The 23,492-nt window shown below is 38.0% G+C and overlaps 9 protein-coding genes across 9 annotated transcripts; 3 read left to right on the top strand and 6 right to left on the bottom strand.

Moving 5' to 3' along the window:
• Window positions 1-51: 51 nt before the first annotated feature.
• On the top strand, window positions 52-2,387 carry I206_106011 (T-complex protein 1, zeta subunit; the record flags this gene model as incomplete). Its single annotated transcript, XM_019156563.2, has 10 exons — window positions 52-126; window positions 198-240; window positions 305-363; window positions 423-458; window positions 515-700; window positions 794-1,140; window positions 1,291-1,718; window positions 1,784-2,174; window positions 2,239-2,298; window positions 2,360-2,387. 10 exons carry the CDS (start codon window positions 52-54, stop codon window positions 2,385-2,387), a joined length of 1,653 nt encoding a protein of 550 aa, XP_019010365.2.
• Window positions 2,388-2,558: 171 nt separating this feature from the next.
• Window positions 2,559-3,216, bottom strand: I206_106010 (uncharacterized protein; the record flags this gene model as incomplete). The annotated part of the gene is made up of 2 exons (XM_019156562.1): window positions 2,559-2,957; window positions 3,028-3,216. 2 exons carry the CDS (start codon window positions 3,214-3,216, stop codon window positions 2,559-2,561), a joined length of 588 nt encoding a protein of 195 aa, XP_019010364.1.
• A 338-nt stretch (window positions 3,217-3,554) lies between these two features.
• Window positions 3,555-7,346, top strand: I206_106009 (uncharacterized protein; the record flags this gene model as incomplete). The annotated part of the gene is made up of 7 exons (XM_070203226.1): window positions 3,555-4,225; window positions 4,296-4,366; window positions 4,440-4,928; window positions 4,991-5,074; window positions 5,135-6,013; window positions 6,071-6,200; window positions 6,272-7,346. 7 exons carry the CDS (start codon window positions 3,555-3,557, stop codon window positions 7,344-7,346), a joined length of 3,399 nt encoding a protein of 1,132 aa, XP_070059327.1.
• A 216-nt stretch (window positions 7,347-7,562) lies between these two features.
• Window positions 7,563-8,973, bottom strand: I206_106008 (uncharacterized protein; the record flags this gene model as incomplete). The annotated part of the gene is made up of 4 exons (XM_070203225.1): window positions 7,563-7,821; window positions 7,964-8,213; window positions 8,292-8,380; window positions 8,483-8,973. 4 exons carry the CDS (start codon window positions 8,971-8,973, stop codon window positions 7,563-7,565), a joined length of 1,089 nt encoding a protein of 362 aa, XP_070059326.1.
• A 749-nt stretch (window positions 8,974-9,722) lies between these two features.
• Window positions 9,723-13,872, bottom strand: I206_106007 (uncharacterized protein; the record flags this gene model as incomplete). The annotated part of the gene is made up of 9 exons (XM_019156559.2): window positions 9,723-9,767; window positions 9,839-10,448; window positions 10,508-10,871; window positions 10,930-11,196; window positions 11,269-11,708; window positions 11,770-11,810; window positions 11,864-12,303; window positions 12,396-13,458; window positions 13,531-13,872. The coding sequence occupies 9 exons, from the start codon at window positions 13,870-13,872 to the stop codon at window positions 9,723-9,725; spliced, it is 3,612 nt and encodes a 1,203-aa protein (XP_019010361.2).
• Window positions 13,873-14,372: 500 nt separating this feature from the next.
• On the bottom strand, window positions 14,373-17,159 carry I206_106006 (uncharacterized protein; the record flags this gene model as incomplete). Its single annotated transcript, XM_070203224.1, has 18 exons — window positions 14,373-14,717; window positions 14,777-14,927; window positions 14,985-15,066; window positions 15,122-15,131; window positions 15,189-15,292; window positions 15,363-15,376; window positions 15,443-15,473; window positions 15,533-15,598; window positions 15,648-15,702; window positions 15,753-15,777; window positions 15,829-15,973; window positions 16,045-16,198; window positions 16,256-16,333; window positions 16,432-16,667; window positions 16,718-16,821; window positions 16,888-16,923; window positions 16,986-17,010; window positions 17,120-17,159. The coding sequence occupies 18 exons, from the start codon at window positions 17,157-17,159 to the stop codon at window positions 14,373-14,375; spliced, it is 1,701 nt and encodes a 566-aa protein (XP_070059325.1).
• Window positions 17,160-17,553: 394 nt separating this feature from the next.
• On the top strand, window positions 17,554-19,550 carry I206_106005 (uncharacterized protein; the record flags this gene model as incomplete). The annotated part of the gene is made up of 9 exons (XM_070203223.1): window positions 17,554-17,813; window positions 17,876-18,117; window positions 18,240-18,338; window positions 18,537-18,668; window positions 18,741-18,837; window positions 18,896-18,947; window positions 19,023-19,089; window positions 19,166-19,446; window positions 19,530-19,550. 9 exons carry the CDS (start codon window positions 17,554-17,556, stop codon window positions 19,548-19,550), a joined length of 1,251 nt encoding a protein of 416 aa, XP_070059324.1.
• Window positions 19,551-19,924: 374 nt separating this feature from the next.
• On the bottom strand, window positions 19,925-21,879 carry I206_106004 (uncharacterized protein; the record flags this gene model as incomplete). Its single annotated transcript, XM_019156556.1, has 5 exons — window positions 19,925-19,990; window positions 20,059-20,633; window positions 20,695-20,758; window positions 20,826-21,578; window positions 21,694-21,879. The coding sequence occupies 5 exons, from the start codon at window positions 21,877-21,879 to the stop codon at window positions 19,925-19,927; spliced, it is 1,644 nt and encodes a 547-aa protein (XP_019010358.1).
• Window positions 21,880-22,328: 449 nt separating this feature from the next.
• Window positions 22,329-23,468, bottom strand: I206_106003 (uncharacterized protein; the record flags this gene model as incomplete). The annotated part of the gene is made up of 4 exons (XM_019156555.1): window positions 22,329-22,794; window positions 22,891-22,994; window positions 23,044-23,121; window positions 23,211-23,468. The coding sequence occupies 4 exons, from the start codon at window positions 23,466-23,468 to the stop codon at window positions 22,329-22,331; spliced, it is 906 nt and encodes a 301-aa protein (XP_019010357.1).
• Between the last annotated feature and the right edge of the window lie 24 nt (window positions 23,469-23,492).

Genomic DNA, 23,492 nt, shown 5'->3' with positions numbered 1-23,492 from the left:
AATAAGTTCAAAATACTTAAGTAGAAGACTGAAAATAAGGATTAAGCAAAAATGTCAAGTAGTATAGAGCTAATCAACCCTCGAGCGGAGAGTATTCGTCGTACGCAGGCATTACAGGTTAATACTGTGGGTATTATATATAATCTTATCTGGCGAGAAACCTCAAAGAGGATCATTTGACTAATCGATTGGAATAGGCCGGTGCAGTGGGTCTTGCAAATGTCGTAAAATCTAATCTCGGTATGGCTTTTTTTCGAATACCAATGAACCGTGCGTAGATGCTGATAGAATGTTACGATCATAGGTCCAAGAGGTACGATAAAGATGCTTGTTGATGGATCTGGACAAATCAAAATGACCAAGGTTAGTTCAGAAACGTCTGGTGATTTCTAGCTTTTGACTGACAGTGCAATACTCAATAGGATGGAAAAGTGTTACTTTCAGAAATGCAGATTCAAGTGAGTTACCTGGACGATCTGAATAAATGAGCAGAATAGCTGAACCTGGATGGCAGAATCCAACAGCAGCTATGATTGCTCGAACAGCCGTTGCTCAAGATGAACAAGTTGGAGATGGTACAACATCAGTAGTATTGCTCGTTGGTGAACTGTTGAAACAAGCGGATAGGTATATTCAAGAAGGTGTACATCCTAGAGTTATAGGCGAGGGTTTCGACTTAGCGAAAAAGGAGGCTCTAAAGGTAGGTTTGATTCGAAAGCATACACTCAGCTTCTTTGTTGCTAGTGTATTGTGTTAACGGGAGTAAGCTGATCAATTACTAATTGACGAATAGTTTTTAGACTCATTCAGACAAAGACCAACCCTTGATCGATCCACCTTAATTTCAGTAGCTCACACTTCTTTATCGACAAAATTACATTCTAAACTTGCCCAAAAATTAGCAGCAGATGTAGTTGATGCTGTATTGGCTATTCAACCTCCTGTCAATGAAGATGGAAAGAGAGATCCAATCGATTTACACATGATTGAAATTATGAAAATGCAACATAAGACAGATACTGATACTACCCTTATCAAAGGTTTAGTTCTCGATCACGGAGCTAGACATCCTGATATGCCTAAACGAGTGGAAAATGCCTTTGTTTTGAGTTTGAATGTGTCGTTAGAATACGAGAAGACGTGAGTGCAATTCAACCGACTTTTCTCGTCATTCCACTTCGCACCATGTACAAGCATGGGGTTCACGAACTTGGTCACACCATATCGGGAATGCAATTCCAAAGCTTGCTTGGAATACAAGAAAGCTAATCATCGTCCTTATTGCTACAGTGAGGTCAACTCAGGATTCTTTTACTCGTCAGCCGACCAACGTGAAAAACTGGTGGAGTCCGAAAGACGATTCATCGATTTGAGATTGAAGAAGGTTGTTGAATTCAAAAACCAAGTCTGTGATACCGCTGTGGGAGAGACTACCGAGAAGCCTAAGAACTTTGTCATCATAAACCAAAAGGGTATTGATCCCATGTCGTTAGACATTTTGGCTAAGAATGGTATCTTCGCCTTGAGAAGAGCTAAGAGAAGGAATATGGAGCGATTACAATTCGCCTGTGGTGGTATCGCTCAAAACTCGGTAGACGATTTGACTCCGGATATCCTTGGTTGGGCTGGTTTGGTTTACGAACACACTCTCGGAGAAGAGAAATATACCTTTGTAGAGGATGTCAAAGAACCTAAATCCGTTACCATGCTCATCAAGGGTGAGTCAAATTCGTGAAACACCTCTCTTTTTAGTGCTTTAGCTGACATCTTTTTGAATATCAAGGTCCTAACGCTCACACTATGACCCAAATTCAAGATGCCTTACGAGATGGATTCAGATCAGTAAAGAATGCTGTAGAAGATAATAGTTTGATCCCGGGTGCAGGAGCATTTGAAGTGGCATGTTCAGCACACTTAGTTAAGGAATTGAAATCAACAAAGGGAAGAGCCAAATTAGGTGTATTAGCTTTTGCTGAAGCTCTATTGGTTATTCCCAAGACGTTAGCTTCGAATGGTGGATTTGATGTTCAAGATTCAATTGTCAGTTTACAACAGGAGCAAGAGGAAACTGAAGATCCAGTTGGACTTGATCTGAAATCTGGTGAACCAATCAACCCTGTTTTAGAGGGTATCTGGGACAACTATAGAGTCAAGAGGCAGATGTTACATGGAGCGTGAGTCATTGATGGGAAAGTAAGGATCGTAGTGGACGCTGATGGCTTGGTTATGCTTGTATAGCGCTACGATTGGTGTCAATCTATTGAATGTTGATGAGGTTCTCCGAGCTGGTCGATCATCGTGAGTCAGCTTTGTGGCTAGTAATCGACCGAATGTCAAGCTGATCTGACATCATACTCAGGTTGAAACCCGAAGGTCCTGGGCCTTAGATAATTAAGCGGTCAGACATATCATAGACAGGAGATTGTGATGAAGTAGTATACAAAATGTAAATGCATGGTCATATTATATACAGGGTATCGTACAATACATATACGTGGCGGTGTTCAAATGTGAGCTCGGTAGCATCTTGTTTGCGTGTTAAAGGTGGTTTTGCATGATCATTGAGGTCCAGTCCATTGAGATACAAGTTCCATAATACCAGCAAACCTTTCACGTTCTTCATCATTCAAAATTTCACTTTCATCTTCTTCATCTTGATTATAATTATCATTATTCGATAATTGACGCTTTTTAAGTGATAAACCAACTACAACATTTCTACGTGATAAAGAAGACATTTCAATTATATAAAAAATTAAAGTTGAAATTTGATTAATATATAAATCATATAAAGTTGAATTTGTTGTTGTACCTATTAAAGGAATTAATTGAAGTGAAGAAGGAGGTATAGGTAAAACCTTTAAAATTTCCAATGAACTTGAATTTCCATTTTCATTTTGACTATTTGATTTAGGAGGAGGTGGAAGTGGAATTTGAGGTGGTAATGAAGCTTGAGTCTTTAAATACAATTTTAAATTAGCTTTTATTCATGAAATACTTGAACAATTGAGAATGACGTGAACTCACTAGATATCCTACTTTACCATTTTGTGTAATTATGACTAATATCCTATCGTCGAAAGTTTGAATGAGAAGTTCAGTTTCTACTCCATTTATATTTTGTCGAAGTTGAAATGTTTCTATTGGAGGGATATCTTTTAAAGATGAATTATTTTGAGAAGGAACTTGATATGATTCTTCCAATAAGGATGACATTGTCTTGTATACTCTCGAAAATAAGTTTATTGCTCTATTAGGCGAAATGCTCTACTGATTTTCAGTTGCTTTCCCGAATAAGAAGTATCATTGCTGATAAAATTAATCTTGAGGTTGAGCTTCAATTAACATACCTCCTCTTTGAAAGCTTGTTCACCATAATAAAGTTATGATGTGGAATATATTTTACCTCCACTTTGAACGAGATTTCGAAAACATTACTTTGTACCAGTAAATGATCTCCTTTCTTCCTTCTTGCTCAGCTGTGCAATCTCAACAAATTGCGAAAAGGTCTGATTGGTCATCTGGATGACTTGGGACTCAAGTATGCCCACAATATGACATCTTCATCCTCGAGCGACATGTTACTCGCTCTAAAGGGTCTTCGAGATACCCTTCGAAATCCAACGGTACTCACACCGGACGACCTCTCTTTCCAACTTTCTTCAACGCTTGAAGCATTACATATTCATCCTAATTCAGTAACTCCAAGCTCAATATCAAAAGAAAATCTCAAGGGAATATCAAGATATTTTCCAACTATACAGGGGATCTTGTTGAACGAGATTATTCCATCATTTTACGAAGTCTTAGATGATAAAGCTCAATTAAATTTGAGAACGTTCTTTGTACCTCCCAAGTCATCTGATGGGCTGGCTCTTCGACGCCAAATAGCTATTGTATCATATACTACTCTTCCGACATTCTTGAATGCCCCTAAACCTGGTCAAGCGGGCTTATTGAAATCAACAAGAAGATTTTTGATTGATATCTTAGGTGAATTGGTGAATACATACAATATAGATGATTTGTATTTTGCCATTCATAGTCAGCATATCGAAAATGATGAAAAAGGAAAAGGTAAAGATATGGAAGGAAGAAATGCTCTACAATGGGAAGAAGCTTTAAGATCTTGTATTGGTATTCCTGCTAAAATTGGAAATTCCGTAGGAAGGTGGAATAGCGAAAATCAATTTATAACAGATTTGCCGAAAATATTAGAACCCAAGTAAGTTTTCCTTTTTACCATTCCACAAGCTACATATCGAAATTCAAAGCTGAAAGAGCACTCCATTCAGGATCTACTTTGATAAGATGATATCGAGATTGGAAGACTTGATGTACGAATTATCCCAACGAGCATTATCTAGTGAGTACAGATTTCAATTCTAGCGTGACAACCAATTCAATTATCATATTTACGACTTAACCATGCTCTACAGTCGATCCCACACCAATACGACTTGTCTTCGAAAAATTATGCTCTATAGGTCTCGTGAATGCTGCCCCGAGTTCCAGTGATTCTCGCTCGCCAAGTCTTTTCCCCGCACTGCTACCACCTTTACTCAAACATATACGTCCGCCAAGTGAATCATCTCTTCTACCCTATCCTGCAGAATACCTTCCATCCGTGCTATTAGGTTTACCCTCATCAATTCTAGCTTCTTTCGTGGAGTCACTCCTGTCTCATCTCACTTTTCATCCTATCGATCCTACTAATCCGCTTCGATCCAACAAACCCGATCAACGAATACAACGATGCCTAGAAGTCTTCACCCGTATTGTGGGAAAGCCTAAACAGGGTGAAGAAGCCTGGAATGCTGTGATCAGATCAGTGCTGAGTGGCAAGGATGAATTGACGTTGAACGATAATAAATCACAAGCGAGAAATAGATTGATCGTAGCCTGGATCGCCACTGGTGGTGAGAATGGTGAGTTGGTGATAGATTGAATCACGACCTCCCAACCACTAAGCCTAATTGGTTGTTTGCAGCTGTCAAGTCCTTCATTGAAACTGTCATCGATGCTTGGACAGATCCGAAATATGTCAAATTTGCTTTGTATGCGAAGCAACTCAGTAGGCTCCTTTCTCATCGATGAGAGTTTATTGATAGCTCATTCAATGACTGAATTGCAGATCTCACTCATGTCCTCTTGTTATCATTCTCATACGTGATTCCGTTCACACCATGGCTTGTCTCGCTATCTCACCGTTCAAGACTTATCATATCATTTCAAGCATACTTGTCTCACCCAGATGCCTCGATACGTAGATTGGGAATGTTAGTCGCCGAAATCCTGAGTGAATTGACTATACCTGAAAGTGACTCCTCAGAACCTCAGATTGGCATAGATGAGGAGATTGAGGATCTTAGAAAGGGTCTGGAAGATATCAATGGTAATGACGGTAAAGCTCAAAAATCTCAAAAAAAGAGCAGTGGTGATATGAAACGGCTGAAATTTAGCGGAATATGGGAGGGGAAAGGACAAGGACGAGAGGAATGCCAATGGCTCCGATCCAGCATGGGTATAAGAGATAATGCTGCCCCTTTGGAAGACGAGTCCGTAGACGAAGATTGGCTCTTGGGATGGATAGAAACTTCTTCGACACATTCTTCGGCTCCAGCGCCAACGGCAACCTCTTCATTGTCAGCAGTATCTCGCGGTAGACCAAACACTCGGGAAAAACCGAAATCTCTCAAGGGCAAAACGAAAGTCCAACCCAAGATAGTGATGCTTGATCCGGATCAACTAGACGATCCAATGCAAGGGTATGAATCTTCTTCCCCTTCCTCATCCAGATCCCCTTCACCAACTCCATCATATCTGGAAGAAGTGACCGCAGACCCCTCGTTAGCTCTGGATGCAACGCAAAAGAAAAAAATAATCAGACCAGTATATATACCGCAACTTGTGGCTTTGTTGAAAGAACGAGATAAGCCTGAAAATATCGAGATGGGTCTTAAGTGGGGTGAAAGCTTGATCCGAGCGAAAAGAGAATTCGGTACAGAGTTATGTAAGCTCTTTTCTCACCTGGACTTGCTAGAGGAAAATACTAATATAACACGTACAGCTGAAAATGCTGTTGCTGTCACACTTATGACCCTCGGATTGAACGACCCATTCAATCTTGAAGGGTTCGAAGAGAAACGACAAGGTATTATGAATGCTTTGGTGGCCTGTTCGCCTCAACAGGTCGCGCCGTAAGCTAACTCCCATATAAATTTAAATCGTCATCATGAGCTTGACGAAACTGATACTCTGCTTTGATTAGGTTTTTGTGCGAGCAATATTTCAATACGCAATACTCTCTACAGCAAAAATCTGTAATTTTGACTGCTCTAGCGATGGGAGCTAGAGAATTAGCTGGACTAAGTATACCTGAACCAACAACGAAGAAGATCGACTTCCCCTCCAAGACATTGCCACCAACCCTACACAAAAAGTATCTCACATTGGTTGACATTCCACAATCGCGAAGACAAGCGATAGAAGATACCCCTACAAACGGTCAGCTGGAAAATACCATTTCGAATATGCGGAACGGGTTGTTGAGTAAAGGAGCTAGAAAGGGAGATGATGTACCTGATTTAGCGAGAGAGAGGCGATTGAAAGTTAGAAACAAGAGTCAAAAGGCGTACGTAGCTGAATTGGGATCGTTGAAGGATTCTCAAATGCTTTCCAATCTGCCTACGAAGCAGAAGATCAAGCCTGTAATGGAATTCAAGGATATAGCAGCTGAAAATTTCATCCTTCCAATGATTAATCGATTTTGGCTATATTATAATGATTACAATCTTCAACAATCAAGATCAAATTCTTTATTAGGCAGTAAAGCTGGATATGGAGGTACAGGAGGAGGTATGATTTTGACTCCTTTAGGATTAGAGAAATTTTTGATTACACTTAGTATCTTACTTAATGCTTCAAGGCATTCTTCTATATTTTTAAGTGTATTAGCTCCTGAAACATTGGAATTGGCTTTAACTTTAGGAATTAGATTTTCATCTACAAATAAAATAAATTCAATAGGTGGAAGTGATATACAACAAGAAGAAGAAAATGGCGAATCTTTAGTGATTTCATCAAGTTTAGAATTGATTTTAGTTATTCTTGATATATCATTTGAGTTAGATAAAGGAAGAAGTTTATTTTTGGATAAATCAGAATTGGTTTTGGGTATTGGTGAATTCGCTACTACGATTTTCCAAAATGAGATTTCTGGAAATGAAATTAGTGGTGGACAAGGTGGATTAACTTCTGAAGGTAGAATTAAAGCAATTGCAGCTGCTACGGTATTGAAAGTTGGTGAGATTGGAGAGAAATGGGGTGGATTAAGTATGATTTAATGATCCATGTGTATAGCTCATATAATCGTCATGCACACCTTTATCAACTGGCATATAATGTCACTCAGCTTACATCTGAGATCAGTGTATTCGTGCTACGGAAGGAGTAGATCCTACTGTATCTAATGCAGAGTCGCAAAACATATCTAAGCTCTAATCTATTTACATGAGTATAAATGCAGACAAAGTAGTAATCACCTAAGATGTAATATTTTCTCAATCTTCGTCTTCTCTTGCCCTCCTCAGACGCCTTGCTGGACCTATAGGATATCCATCTTCGTCATATTCTTCTTCTTCTTCTCTATCATAATCATACTCTTCGTCCGATCCACTATCCCTTTCATATTCAGAATGCGTATCTGATTTCAAACCATTTTTAGTAGTTTTTCTTGTATTAGTATTAGATACCCATTTAGATCTGTAGAATAATCTACAAAATATCCAAATAAAAGGTGAAATAGTAAGAAATATTGCTCTATTAATATAAATGACAAAACCCCAAATATTATTAGCGAAATATTAGAAAAATAAAATTGGAAATTTTGTATGTGAAATTAAGATAAGAGATAAATTATTGTTTTTTAAAAACAGAAAATTTTTAAAAAAAAATCACTTACAAATCATATCCACTTAATCCATTTGAATTACTTTCACTTACCCATCCAGCTAAAATTAAACTTAACATTAAATAAATAATTGAAGTTAAATCCATTATACGTTCAAACCATTTTATTGAACGTTTTTTATTATTTAAAATATTTCGCTTTTTTCCTGATCCTAATTCTAGATCTGAAAAACATTCAGAAATGAATTTATGACGAATAAATAAAAATGTATATAATAAAGAAAAAAATTGTAAAGTTGAAACTGAATTTTAAAAAGTTACTCATATTCAATTATTTTTACATATTCAGAAAAAAATAAAAACATAAAAAGAATACTCACCTAAAGCGAAACTTAATAAGATTGCAGGTAAAGCTCTTTTAGACCATTGACCAATTTCTGGACCTTGATAAAATAATTGAATTTCACATCTATCATATCAATTGAATCAAAATTCAAACAATTTTATAAAAAATTCAATACTTGTCATGTGAAAAAGGCCACTATTTATTAAAAAATGGAAAAAAACTTACAATGATTTAGAATCTTTACATTCACCCCAAGCACCATATTTAATTCCTTTAAATTTAATAACCCAAAAATTTAAAAAAGGTCCACTAAATCCTAATAATTCACCAAAAATAATATTTAAAATACAAAGTAAAAAAGGAATTATTGAAATTAATATTTTAATTAACCAATTATTAAAAATTCCATTATAAATAAAATTTAAAATCTTTTTAATTTTTTTATTTTTATTATTATTATTGGTTTTTTTATTTTTTAAATATTCTTTATTATGTTTTTCAAATTCTTTTAAAATTTTTTCATTAAATGATTTTGATTTTTTTTCAAAATTTAATTTCAATTTTAATTCATTATCATTATCATCATAATCTGATTTTATATTCTTTTTATTTTTATTTTTAGGTTTTGAGGATGAAGATACGTTAGATTCATGATCTGTTTGTTCATCTGAATCCATTTCATTTTCTCGATTTCGCTTTTGAGTTTTAGGAGGCATTTTCGTTAATAGATAACTTTAGTTAAATTGATAGAAGCCTTCACTAATCCAATTCGATATGTAAAAATCTTATGAATATTTGACAATTTACTCTAATTTGTTCTATTGATTTAAACTTAACTCGACCTCTTGTCTTCTATATTGTATTGTGTTAGGTATATTAGATATATTGATTCTTGTAATTCATATCCCGATTAATAGAGATGCTTGGTGATTTTAGCTTTATTGTAAATATCGTTAATCTGTTTTCAGATATCGTTATTCATCATTACTTTTTAGAGGAGTTTTGATAGTGATCAGTCAGGATATATTGTATTTGTCTATGTTATCTCGATATCTATTTTGCATGATATATGGTCAGTGTAATAGACGTACACCTGTGGCTCTTCGCTCGTTCATCCCTTTCCCAAACGTTAGTAACCATCCTTTCGAATGCGGTCGACACGGTATCAAAGGAGGTTAACGATAAAACAAGATATCAGTCTATATCAAACGCTGAAAACAGAGCCAGTATCAGTATAACAGTATGCTTGTTTCGCCATTTCAAGATGATCATTCGAGGTATTGGTCATTTGAGGCATTGAATTGGGTCATAACTGTCTCGTACAAATACAATTGCATCATATGTCATTATCAACAAAGCCAAACAACGTCATTTGATCAAAACATAAATCCGATGAGTATCCTTTCGTATCCTGGTCATCTATTGACAATTTTCCGATATCGAATCGCCTGTGCCTCGTGATCTATTAAGCGTCAGAATGATCATCACTACAATCACTTGCTGAATCATCCTGTATCATAGCAAATGATCAGCGTTCTTTCTTAATCGAGCGAAGAATCCAGACTAGAGTGTTTAACATACTTGGCCAAAGAAAGCGAATGCTTTAGCTTTCCCTTTTCCACCCTCATTTCTCTGTTGATGATGTTGATGATGATGATGTGAATGTTGATGATGTCTATGTCCACTTGGAGATTGTATCCTGACTTTGTCTTCACGTTGCGAATGAGAATGAGAATGATGAGAATTCATAATTGGTCGAGGAGTCTTCTGATCTTTGAATTGATCTCCAGTTTCACCATCCCCAGCTTCACTTTCGTCCTGTCCATTTTCACGTTCTTCTGTTGGAGAAGTCAAAGTAGATCTCCCAGGGGGTATCAGATGTTCACCATGTTTCCCATTATATCTGAATGCACTTCCATCTTCCCTTATATTATCTCTTTGACCTGATTCATTATCTTTCTCCCTGATCTCAGCTTTTGAGAGCGCTTCGACTAGGTGACGTTGAGATAGGGGTGGAGGAGCTTCGTAAGGGGTCATGAACCTATTAGGCGTTTCTAAACCGTTTCTATGATTATGGGTATGATCGATCATCGAATGTATCTTATTAGCTTGGTGGGGCGGGGGATTGACAGGGGCGATAGGCGGAGAGGATGGCTGAGATGATGGCTGAGTGTTCTCTCCACCGGATTTGCTATGGTAGTCGAGTTTGGTCAGAAGTGATTCCACACTCGTTTTCAACGAGCCACTTACTCGTCAATGTCAAATTCCTCATCGTCCTCTTCTTCCTCCTCCTCCTCCTCATCCTCGTCTTCTTCTTCTTCGTCCAAGTTCTCATCATCTCTATTCTTCCCCTCCACATGCACAGGAGCATTTTCTTCATGGACAACCTGATTATGTTCTTCGTGCTTCTTACGAGTGCTGTTACTCCTATGATGATGCTTATTATCCGTGGAGGGTTCAGAGTCCTCTTCTACCACAACGAAAGATTTTTGTTTCTCCCTTTCGTTCCACCTAAGTGTCCTCGATATTGAGCCAAACCAATCAGTAGAAGCTTTATCGGCGCAAACAGTTGGGAAAGGGTATTTTGACGCGGTGACTTTGATATGATCTCCCTCTGCACGAGAACGTGTAACATGAGCGTTTGATCGTTTGACAAAGATCGTAGAGCTTACGTTTCAATTCGACTCTACCTCTTCCATCGAAACTCGCCCAAGCTGTACTTCTCGAATTGTATGGCACACATATCCTCAACTCCATACTGTCAGGTAACAGCATTGGTCTAAATGATAAAGTATGAGGACAGATAGGTGTAATAAGCAAAGCAGGTATCTGAGGGTGGACAAGGGACCCTCCAGCTGAGAGTGAATACGCCGTCGAACCTGTTGGAGTTGACACAGTCAAGCCATCCGCTTGAACCGTCGTAAGGTGATGCTCATCCCCTAAATCAGATTGTTAGATGTGTTTCCAGCTAATTGCACAAGCTGATGCAACAAAAGCTGTATTTAACTCACCGAACAACTCCAACAAGCTGACGAATGGACTAGGTCCTCTGTCAACAACAAGGTCGTTCAACACTTCGAATTGCTCTACGGGTCTAGTAGAGAAGCACATGATTTCTTTATCTTTTCCAGCAACTTCAGAGCAACTACCTTGAGAAGGAGGAGCTTCGAGATTTTCCCATCCACTCTTATCGACGTGTGACATCAGGATCTCTCCTCCAGGCTTTTTGATCGCCTTTCTTTTCTTACCGCCTTTTGCGCTTGCCGCTAAGGCGGCTTCTTCAGGTGCGATTGCTCTGTAGACCGTACAAGTGAATCTCATCCTCAAATTGACCCTTATTCCTTCATCGACTACTTTATCCATCGTTTGCTTGTATTGCGCATAGTCAAAATTGGTCAAGAAACCTAGTGAACCAAGGGCGAACGGGAGGACGGGAGGCACAATCCTTTGGCTATGAAGTGCGGGTGGAAATTAGCTTATTCACTCGAATATTCCTCGTCAAGCTGACTTACAAAAGCCAGGAAGTGAATAAGACCGTTCCGTCTCCACCGAGCTATCAAATCAATCAGCTGACTGTCTGTGTTGATCATAGGTGGAGTAACTCACGGTGATAACGAAATCAAACAAGTGTGGACTTGAACTACACATTTCGCTCGTCCAATACCTCAATTGCCCTTCGTCCTTACTCTTCTTTTGGAATTCCGACATGTTCGATGTGGAGGGGTAGGCGCTGAGACTCCCAAGCGTACTAACGCTTGCCGAGGAGGAACTTCGTCTTCTTGATAATGGTTTGAATAGGTCCGGGTAGTCGCGCTGGATACCTTGAGCATCGAATCGCCTTGAGGTTCGTAATTGTGCATCCACGTAAACTACCATTCCCCTATCTCTTCCCTCATGACCCGGTCTACTATGTTCGTTAGGCGACGTAGCTGGTTTCTTTTGCATGAGATACAAAGCTAGTTCCCTAGTAAGCTTGATAAGTCGATTATCTCGCGCTTTGGTGACTATAAGGACATGCTGTATTCGTGATCGAACTTTGGTGCGGCCTGCAACAAATCGAAGGTCAATCGCAATTTCAAACACCTTTCCAACTTGGCAAAATTGGATGAACTTTGTCAGCAGGATATAGATCGCTTACCAAGTTCTTTACTCATTTCCCTCACTCCCTGAGCAGTTTCAGCCAGTTGTCTAGTCAGACTACCCGCTTCTTCATTCTCATCGATCAGATCACCGTCCAAAATGGCACTTCCACTAAGTTTACTGAAACTACTATTTCCATTCCCATTGATCGAACTGGCATCGGAATCATATCCAGTATCTTTCATGATCGGCGAGGTATACTTACTCCCATTAGGACTGGTGGGTAGAGAGTGGTTGGGTGTATGGGTTGATGATTTTGTGGGTATATGAGTACCTTGAGGAGGTGTCGATTTGGAAGTAGGATAGGAAGGTTGTCTAATTGGTTTAATTGTATTTCCTACATGGTGCGTTTGAGTATGATTGTGATTATGGTGATTTTGGTTATTCTTATATGTTGAAGAGCTTTGTCCTCCGACTGATGATGATGATGATGTATTACCCAATGATGTAGATTGATCTAAATGATGTCCACTACCAGCAGATGATTTGGATTTTAGCCAATCTTGTAATGAACCGTGTTTATCAAGATGAGAATGGATAAAGCATGGTGAATGTAATGGTATATTCAAGCCTTTGAGCGATGTGTTTTGAGGAGAGATTGATGTGCCCAATGAAGAAGATTGAGCAAGAGCAGATGGAGGAGGTATTGAGGTTGGATTTGAAGTCGGAGGAGAAGAAGATGAAACTTTTGATAAAGGTGATGGAGGTGGTGGATTCCGAATTCGAGTGGAATTTGGTATAGCTACTGATGCTGTAGTAGGTACACGAGGTGGGCCTATTGGAGATGAAGATGAAGTAGGTCGAATCGTGTCATTTTTACTCATATCGCTTGACCCTATCATTTTGTTGATGTCTTGCTGTATATCTTCCTTTGATTCAAAAAGTGTCGCTCCTGCGATAGGCGAGTATAAGGTTGGCTCAATCGCGCTTTGCAAACAGTTTTTCGGATCGAGCTTTGCTTCCGTTCCTTGTTGATAGTTGAACGTAGGCGATATTGAGTTATAAGAGATTTCTTCTTCGTAAGGTGAAGTGGATATATGTAAATTATCTAAGCCAAATTTCTATACATAACTCATTCTCATCAATTTCGATAAGTTCAAATAAAATTGCCAAAGATAAATAAATTTACTCACTTCTTTCTGATAAATTGCAGATATTTCCAATTGTTTGATATATGAAGTTCTTTTATTTTCTTTCAATAATTTGAATTTAGTATTAAAATCAATTATATGAGTTGAATAAGATGAAGATGTTGAAGAAGGAATTGAAACCTCCACTTGAATTGGTGAATCTAATAATGACGCGGTTAGGTTTTCAATCTCACTACTGTGAACAAAATTTGTATCAATCTTTGAAAGATCTTCTAGCTTTGCCTTCGTATATTCACCAGGTGAAGTGGAATCTAAGTTTAGTGATTCGATTTCGGTCAATATTTTTGATGATTGAGTCAATGTCGATCTTGGTTTGTCTGTCATCTTACTTTACTCTCTACCTCGGTCGATTTGGGTGATTTCACGGGCCGGTAATCAAAATGTTACGTAATAACGACTGAACCTTAGTCTGCGGAAGAGTTGAATCTTTCCTGCTAATATAGTAGAGCTATATTCGTCCTACATTAGAAAGGTTGGCGCATATGCTAGATATATAATTATACTGCGCCCCTTGTATTAACTACTCATGGCTTGCCATCGCGATTGCTCGAGACTTGATGGGTTCCAGATGCACAGCAACAATACGAAGTTACGGTTGTTAAGGTACTCTGATCGGTCCAGTAACTTAGCGTGGTCGTCAAAAAGTCTCATCATAACAACAAGGATCTGTGCAAGCAATTCAAGTAATGTGCAACAACGCATTTCCGACTACAGTTGTATGTATGCTATTATCCTAGCAGCGCAACAAGAATTCCCATTTTCCTTATGCATATCTATTCTACCGTTGTTTTTTCGTTGAACCTGATGACGACGAAATATATCAGCTATGTTATGATGGCTCTCCCCATTAAAAAAAAGGATGGTTCACCTTGTAAACTCTCACTACCTTTTCTTTTTGATGATACCGGCGTGCCTCTTGGCGTATTAGATCTAGTGCTTTCAGGTTTCGGCGTCACCAATCGTGTAGAAGTTGTAAGATCTGTCGTATTCGTTATGGAGGTAGGTGCAGGTGCTTTTTTCTTGGGTTTAGGTCCATCAATATGTAACGGTTCGAAAGGTTCATCCGGGCCGGCATTTGCTTGAATGGTGCAAGCAGGACAAAACCATTCTCCTTCTGGAGGCTCATCCAGAGGTGGTGTAAGACATTCAGGATGATATGGCGAATCACACTAAGCCATTACGATCATTCAGCCTCCTATCTTATCACAATCCTTTTTTTTCGACTCACCTTCTCACATTCCATTGGATCGTCATCTTTGCTTTCGTTACACCCTAAACAGATTGATGGACTTTCGATATGTTCAGGATATCGATCGATCTCCGATAGTGCTGAATTAGGTTTCGCTAAGAACAATGAGAAAAATGCTCCTCCAGCAACACTGCAGATCCCCAAATCAGCATGTCTAACACCTTTCATCCGACTCGAAAAAACATACTCTATCACGTCGATGCCATTCAAAGGCTCAATTTTAACAGGTTTCGTAGCTGATTTACCTAGGTCCGGCCCCAAGCCCAACTCTTCTCCACACATCAGCCGCGGATCGATGGAACGTCAATGACGTTGATGGCTCACCTCCATACAGCTGTGCTCATGAGTTGATCAGCCAATGTGCTGGGTATAGCTATATATACAAACTCACGCAGCCCTGTCCAAAGCCTACTGTCATCACACCGTCTCCTTCAGGACTAGTGAGTAAATGAGTACATCCACCACAAGAAGCTTTGAGAACTTTGCAATTCGAGACTACAAAGTTCAGGAGTTTTGCGATCAGCATCTACACGTTCAAAGTTTGTCTCTTCCTCTTTCCACTTACTCTCCTGTATGTACCTGACACACAGACATAGCAATGATGTCAGTTGTATTCGTGAATTACGGCGAGGGCAAGTAGCTCACTTGAAATATGTATACGGTTGACCGGTCGAACCTTTTCGAAATGATCAGCTTGATGGCACAACGTCGTGCTTGAGCAAGAAGCGGACAAACCATCACCTGTCAATTTGAATTTTCCAGCTATAGCCAACAGACCCTGCTTATTAACGACCACCGAACCTGATTCATTTGTCAGCTGAGCTTAATTACGTGATGACGAACAGCTTACTTGTAGGTCCACAAAGTACCTCAGCTGCTCGAGTAGCTATGTTATTTCCAGCATACTGGTGACAAAGTCAGCTAACATACAGAAGTTGTCAATGGATATGCTCACATGCGGTACGATTGTAGGAGTCAAACTTTCAAATTCATTAGCTCAACTTGTTATTCTCTGGAATTTAACGACATACCGGTCTTTCTGATCTTGTAATCCCAATCTAGAATAGCCTGCATAACCCCAGGCATACACATAACCCTCTTCGTCTAATGCTAATGAATGTTGATTACCTGAAGCGATTTGAACAATCTTACGTTTTTCAAACCCTTGTATCAGACCTGGATATTCTTTTGTTAGTGAATCGTTGCATACGAGTGAAGGTAAATTGTAAAGCGATGGAAAGACTTACGAGGAGGTGATTCAACATCATAGCTGATTTTCCCGGCTTTTATTAGTCTTTCTCCTGTTTTACCATTTCCTAATTGTCCACATTCGCTTGATCCTGAAGCATATACTAATCCAGTAGAAGTAAGGAATAAAGAGAACGTATGTCCTGCAGATACCTACATAATTCTCAATCAGTTTTGGCGTAAAAATTCCAGAGTGATGACCTGACTGACTTGTATGACTTTGCTTTCGGGATCTTTTGTCCATGGCCCATTGACTTTCGTGAAACTGTCAATTATCATGGTGACAGGCTATGCGAATCAGTCATTAGCAGATCAGTACAACTCCATTCTTCCGCGCATGTCCTCTGATCCAACGACCTATTCGCCTCGGTTTGGATCAGACTTACAAGTCCAATCTGTCCTACTACATTATTTCCACATCCCCATACATCACCTTGATCATCAACTAGTAACAAATGTCCACGAGCAGCAGCTCCAGATACGAATTTCGCTCCTTTAGGTAAACCGACTGAGGAAGGTGAAATCTTGACTGGAGCATGTTGAGATATTATACCGTTAGGAGAGTCTGATAGGGATGCTGAGGGTGGTTTACCAAATATGTATGCTGCCCCATGGACTACATCTGTATGTCAGTATTGACTTCTATGAGAGATATAAGGAATAATGACTAACTATCTAGTACTACAGCGTAGTTTGCTGAAGGTCCAGTTATTAATTTTACTATTTTTACATTACTCAATGACCGCAGGATGACAGGTGATAGGAGGTCATTTCCGCTATATGAGGATGAATTAGCCCATGCTAATCATTCTGTGATCTTCATTCAATATGCTCAAACTCACGAAGCAGGTGGACGTTCTTTTCGACCATTAGTCGCCCTATAATTTCATATTCTGTAAGCTGAGAAGTCTGTGGATTCAACGTGGCAAATTGAGTTCACCAATCCATTCCTCCACATACTAATACTGTATAGGCATGCATAAGGTCAATAAAATTGGTCAACACCCGACATAATCTCCGTCACAAGCCAAAGGACGCAAATAGTCACGAAAACATTTTGGCAATTAAGCTCACCTCGACCCCATGGTTGTTCTGCTGGTTTCTCCTCAGACATGATAGCTGCTTTTGGCAATATTATCCGGACGGATATTGTTGTCCCTGCTATTCAAGGCTGATAAGCTGGTTGACATCACTGCAATACTGCCTAGGGCCTCTCTCTTTAATCAATCTCCCACTCATGTTGCTCAGACGCGTTCCATCTATCAACTTCGTGTTAGTGACATCACGTGACAAAGTTCAGCGATATCAAAATGAGATGGCCTCCGCAATATATTAATCGTCATACTTTATGAATATTAGCGGTGCTCATTATTGAAGCGTAACCGAGTCTTGGCATTAATCAAATTATCTGATTATTTGCTTGTCTGATAAAAGTCTTGGGCGAGTACGGCGCCTAATCTACTCGAAAACGAATCGGGTCAAAGTACTTAGTATCCCTCTTTCTCGAAATGAGTATTGGTCCAACAATATCAACAAATAAAGGTAAAGGTAAAGCGAAATTTACACCTCAAGGTGAATCTGGTAATTTGTCTTCAACAATGACCACGACAGAATTAGAATATCAAGTAAGATCAAGTTTAGGTGAAAGACCAGATGATTTAGAATTAATGGGTATACCTTCAGTCATTTCGAGAGAAGCTGGAGAGAAAGATCCTTTGTTATTGAGAGATAAACTCATTAGTGATGCTACATTAACTGAGATCAGACAGTGAGTAATCTTTTATCCAATTTATCCAAATTTATTTGTTAAGTATTGATCCGATGCTTTAGAAGAAAGAAAGGTGGCAAATTAGCAGATTTTTATGAAGATCAAAATTCAAGAATTAATGATTTACTTAAACCACTTACAACTCTTTCTCAAGAAGCAAAACAAGACGCATCGGATAATGCTCTTAAAGTCAAATTAGCTGTTAATATTTCCTTTGCTTGTAATATCGTATTAGCAATCGTACAGCTTTATGCTGCGATCAGTAGTGGATCTTTAGCTTTGTTTGCAAGTTGTGTTGATGCAGGTAAGCCACTTATCAAAGTTGCTCTCACAAATGAGGGATCGAGCTGATTGTTCGACTTCTGTAGTTTGTAAGTTTACGAAGAGATCATGTCTTGGTCGATTTGCTTAATTGGCGATCTATAGTCGATCCATTTGCAAATTTGATCTTATGGGCTGCTCATAGAGCATCAGACAGAGCCGAGGAGAAGAAATGGCCTGTAAGAGGATCGAGATTTGAAACCAGTATGTCGCAATTCATTTCCAGGATTAGAGAAGCTAGCTGATATCGTTTTTAGTGTAAGTAGTGGTGTCTCCTATCGTAATGAAATGTCATTGACTTACTGATCGCTAATTACTCTCGGCTGCCCCAGAGGAAATATCGGTAAGCTGCCTACCTGAAGTCGCATGTCATGGTCGCAAGCTCATTTACCTTTGCCACAGTGTATGGATCGATCATGGGAGGAGTCAACGTGATTCTTATCGTCCTGTCAATTCAAGAATTCGTTACGCACAAAGGAGACGACCTGCAAAAATTCCACTTGCCTTCTATCATTGCAGTTGCTGTAGCTTTCGGTGAGCTACAACATTCTCTTAAGCTCACTTGATATTCTCGTTTCATACCTCGGCTAAACCTTCATCCTACAGTTGTCAAATTCTCCCTTTTCCTGTATTGCATGGCAATTAGACATTCTTCTTCACAAGTACAAGTATTATGGGAAGATCACAGAAATGATCTCTTGACGTGGGTAACCGCTCAACAGTATAAAGTACAGCATTGGTAGCTAAACTGTATTATATAGTAATGGCTTTGGTATTTTGACTGCTTCAGGTGGTGCCAAGCTTGCTTGGTGGGTGAGTAATATCTCTGCCTCTTCACCGTTCTTCGAGTATGAAACAGAAGTGATTGATGGCTGAGTTTTCTGGTAGATTGATCCTATGGGAGCAACAATTATTGCAATTTGCATTATCACAGTGTGGTCAAGGACTGTGTATGGTGAGGATATTCAAATTTTCAAATTTATAAATTGAAAAGAGCTTATTATTAATGGCTTTTTTGGTGATTGTTTTAGAACAATTTACATTTTTAGCAGGAATAGCAGCACCAACAGAATTTATAAATTTAGTTACATATAAAGCACTTACATTTTCAGAACATATAACTTCTGTTGATACAGTTAGAGTATATCATAGTGGACCACAATATTTTGTTGAAATTGATATTGTACTTCCACCTAATATGTTACTTTATAAAGCTCATGATATTGCACAAGAACTTCAAGATCAAATTGAAAAATTAAAACAAGTTGATAGATGTTTTGTACATGTTGATCATGAAGTTGATCATAAACCTGTAAGTAGTTTTTTTCTTCTCACTTTTAAGTTTGGGTTAATAATAAGAAAATGATCTATGCTAATTTCTTCGCTCCAATCTAGGAACATCGAAAGAATGTATAAATTCCTTATGAGATTGAATGTTGATGAAACAAAAGAGAAGAACGTAAATAGATGTATATGATTGGAATGAAAGAGGAGTTGTGAAAAAGGAGAATGAATAATTATGGAAAATATTTACGGAATATCAAGGATTATAGGAATCAGAATAAAGACGGCACGGAAACATGTATAATATGCAATATACAATATAGATGGGTAAAATTTTAAAATGATAGGGATAATGGGTATTAGTATGATACATGCATGGACGATTGATTATAAATACACTTTCATTTATTGCGCATAATTCGCTCAATTCGTATTACTCTTCATTCATCTTTGGATACTTTTTGACTTTCCAGAGAGTGTGTTCGCACTGAGTTACCCAATTGCTTTTATTCCATGGTGGCTCTACCTTTATCCAACTTTAAAACTCGACCTTGTCCTTCTCTCCATGGTACCTATACAATTGTACACCATTAGCATATTTTCTTTTTCGAATTTTCAAATCGACTCAAAAATTACTCACTTCATCTTGATAATGACTAACAACAATAGTAGACATTTTTGGATTATTTTTCCATTCATTTTTTAAAATTAATTTACATCTTTCCCAAATAATTTCATCAACACCTTGAGAAGGTTCATCAAGTATTAATAAATTTGGTTTTCCAATTATAGATCTTAAAAAAAGTAAAAGATTTTGTTGTGAATGTGTAAAATGTGAAAATTCTTTAAGTGCAATTTCTTTTAATTTCATTCCTTCTTCTTCTTCTTTATTAACTTTTAAATTAGTAGTAGGTTGTAAAAGATCTTTTACTTGATTTAATAAATTAAGTATTCTTTCTTTTTGATTTTCATTTAATTGAGATCTTGTAAAAATTCCTTTAAATCCACTTCCTATAGTTTGATATGCTGATAATCCCATATTTCTAGGAAAAGCAATAAATATTTCAGGACTTGTATGTCCTATCATACTTTTTAATTCTACTGTTGATATTTCACGTCTAGCTTTATTAAATAAAGTTAAAGATTCTGAAGGTATTGAATATGAACGAGGATGATGTCCCAATATTAAAGATAAAAGTGTTGTTTTGCCTGAGCCTAACCAGGGAAAATGTTTTCAATTTTTATGCTATGTTGTCGATATATACAAGTAACTCACCATTCGCACCTACAAGGTGCCATTTCTCGCCTTCTCTGATAGTCCAGGAAATTTCATTAAGCACCTGAATAAGTATTGTTGTCAATAACATTATTTTCTGTCACAGAAGAAACATTAAAAAAAAACCTTACAGGTCTACTTCCTTCACCATAACTAACTGAAACTTTATCCAGTTTGACAACTTCTTTCCCTTCTTCTTCTCCTTTTCGAAAATTCACTTCCTCTATTTTTGTATTTTCATTTCCATTTTCTAATGTACTATAAGAAGATAAAAATTCATTTTTAGAACCTATCCAAACTTTTCCAGATTTAATTTCAACAACATTTGTAATCCAATCAGGTAAATTATTTAAATTTTTATCTCTAATAACTAAAATAATTCTTGGTTCATTATTATTATTATTATTATTATTATTACTATTATTATTTAAATTTCCTAAAATTTTTGAAACTTCTTTACGACTTTTAAAATCTAAACCTGACATTGGATCTTCTAAAATAAGTAATAAAGGTTTTGTAAGTAAAGATAATGCAATTCTAGATTTACGAATTTGTCCACTTGATAAACTAATATTAGGTAAATTTAATAAATTTTCAATTCCCATTAATTTCATTACTTTTTTAATTTCTTTTTCTTCAATTGAATAATTTAAAGTTTTTAATAAATTTTCAAGAAATGTTAATTTATCTTCTTCTAATAATGCACCATATCTTGCTGTGAAATCTGTAAATTCTCCTGTAGGTGTTGGACGTGAAAATGCTAAATGTCTTATTGGTTTATATGTTGATAATTCCCCTTTTATTGAAGATGGAAGATTTGAAAGATATGGAAATGGTCCAGGAGGTGGAGTTAAAGGATGAATCCTATGTCGGGATAACAGAGTCTGTAAAATTGGTCAATTAGCTTACATCTCGTAATGCGAAGACAACAAAGACAGCCAAGATAGCAGACCGCAATTCATAGGCTCAAAGGTAGAAGAATGGCATGTCCTGACTCACATCAATCGCAAGCTTTCTTCCTTCCGAATCACCAACTATAGCCCATCCTTCTTTGTTATCTTTATTTATAGTCCATCCTTGTTCAGGGAACCGAAGTAACGCAGTTGATATAGAAGTATTGGGAGATCCCAATCGATGTATCAATGCGTTTGGAGGGAATCTTACAAGAGGTAAGCTCTTGGACATTTCGATTGAAAGGCTTGATCTAGTTCCTGCAGTGGAATAACATGCAGAGAAAACAATCTTTTAGTATATATGAGTAGAGAGTATTATATTAATCTCGAGTCGAACTGTACAAGTGGAGGTTATTCATCGCGTTCGGACCGACTTTTGTCCCGAGCGTTGTTTCAGTTCGGAAGATGTGTACTTCAAGGGAGGTTTAATCATGGCCGTATGCAATAAATATTGCTCATCATCAGCTCGATACAGAAAACTGACGTAGAGTTGTGCAAGATTTGGAACATTGGTATCCAGTCGGCTTGAACGGTCACTGAAGCGATCGCATGCCTGAATTATACATCACCGCCTATCTCCGGAAGGGATTCATCTGGTAATCAAGCAAGATTGCTATACAAGTGAACAACATAAAATTGCACCAAGCTATTCTACAGAGTTGAAAACCACAAGATGCCCTTCTAGAAAGCAGGCTTTTTAGGTAAACTAGCTAAACCTTTCTTGAAAGCTCCATCACGATCTTTGAGCCTTTCCTGTATTGACAAGGGTTTCGGCGGTATGAATGGATCGACTTCAGTAAAAGGTTTCGGTGGAAGTGGTATACGATCTCTAGTTTCATTTTCATTTTCACTCTGAACCTCTTCCGAATCACGTTCTGAGCCTGCCAACTCGTCGACTGCTGCTATCGGTCTCGATGTACCCTCTTCATTCACTAATTCTGCCATTTCAGCTTCTAAAGCTTGAGCGGCTAATTCAGCTTCTTCTTTACCCATCTCTACATCTTCAGGCATCGGTGATCCCTCTATTGAATCTAAACCTGGTGTAGCATTTCGAGAAGTTTGTCCTGGAACATAATCTTCGTCTGCTGGTTTTATACGTTTCATATGAGCTAATTTAGCTTCCATGGCTGCTATTTGAGCTGACGCACTGTACGACATGATTTGGAAAGATCAGCCGATGAAACGTTATCGATCTTTCCAGAAGGAGATTAACTTGAGCAGTTGATAAACTGTCCTGACTCACCTTTGTGGTTTACGGGAACTCTTCAAGAGGGATAGAGTTGTTGTTTTAGCAGCTTCAGTTGGTCGACGACCTTTTATTGGTAGAGGTAGGTTTTCAGGAGGTGCCTGATGTTTATCAGTTTTGTTAATCTATAATCTTAGAGAGGGGACTTACGGAACTAGCATAAGTTACAACTAATTTCCTACCTCTAAGTAATCTATCATGTAATTTAATCATAGCTTTAAGAGCGTCCTATAATTAGTACAGCATCAGTACCCTGAGAAATTGAGCTCATTGCGCAGATGACTGGATTTGTTACAATAAACATAATTCAGACTCACATCTTTATCTGAAAACTGTATGAAAGCGAATCCTCTAGGTTTACCTTTCAAAACTCCCGTCTTATGAAACATGAAATCCAATTTCGTGATTTTGCCATATTTCGAAAAGATTTGGATGAGTGTGAATTCATCGATTGTTGGAGAAAGGTTACCAACGTATAATCTATCTGGCTTACCACTTCCGGGATTTGTCGAAGTTGATTGAAGTGAAGAAAAGGGTGTTGAGGATGAAGAAGCTACTGGTTGAGTTGACTGCATTTTGCCAATTGCTTACACCGCGGT

Source organism: Kwoniella pini, chromosome 8, assembly GCF_000512605.2.
Source record: "Kwoniella pini CBS 10737 chromosome 8, complete sequence".
Lineage (NCBI taxonomy): Eukaryota > Fungi > Basidiomycota > Tremellomycetes > Tremellales > Cryptococcaceae > Kwoniella > Kwoniella pini.
Note: the sequence above shows the minus strand (reverse complement) of the source record. Positions and strands in the feature narration are given on the sequence as shown.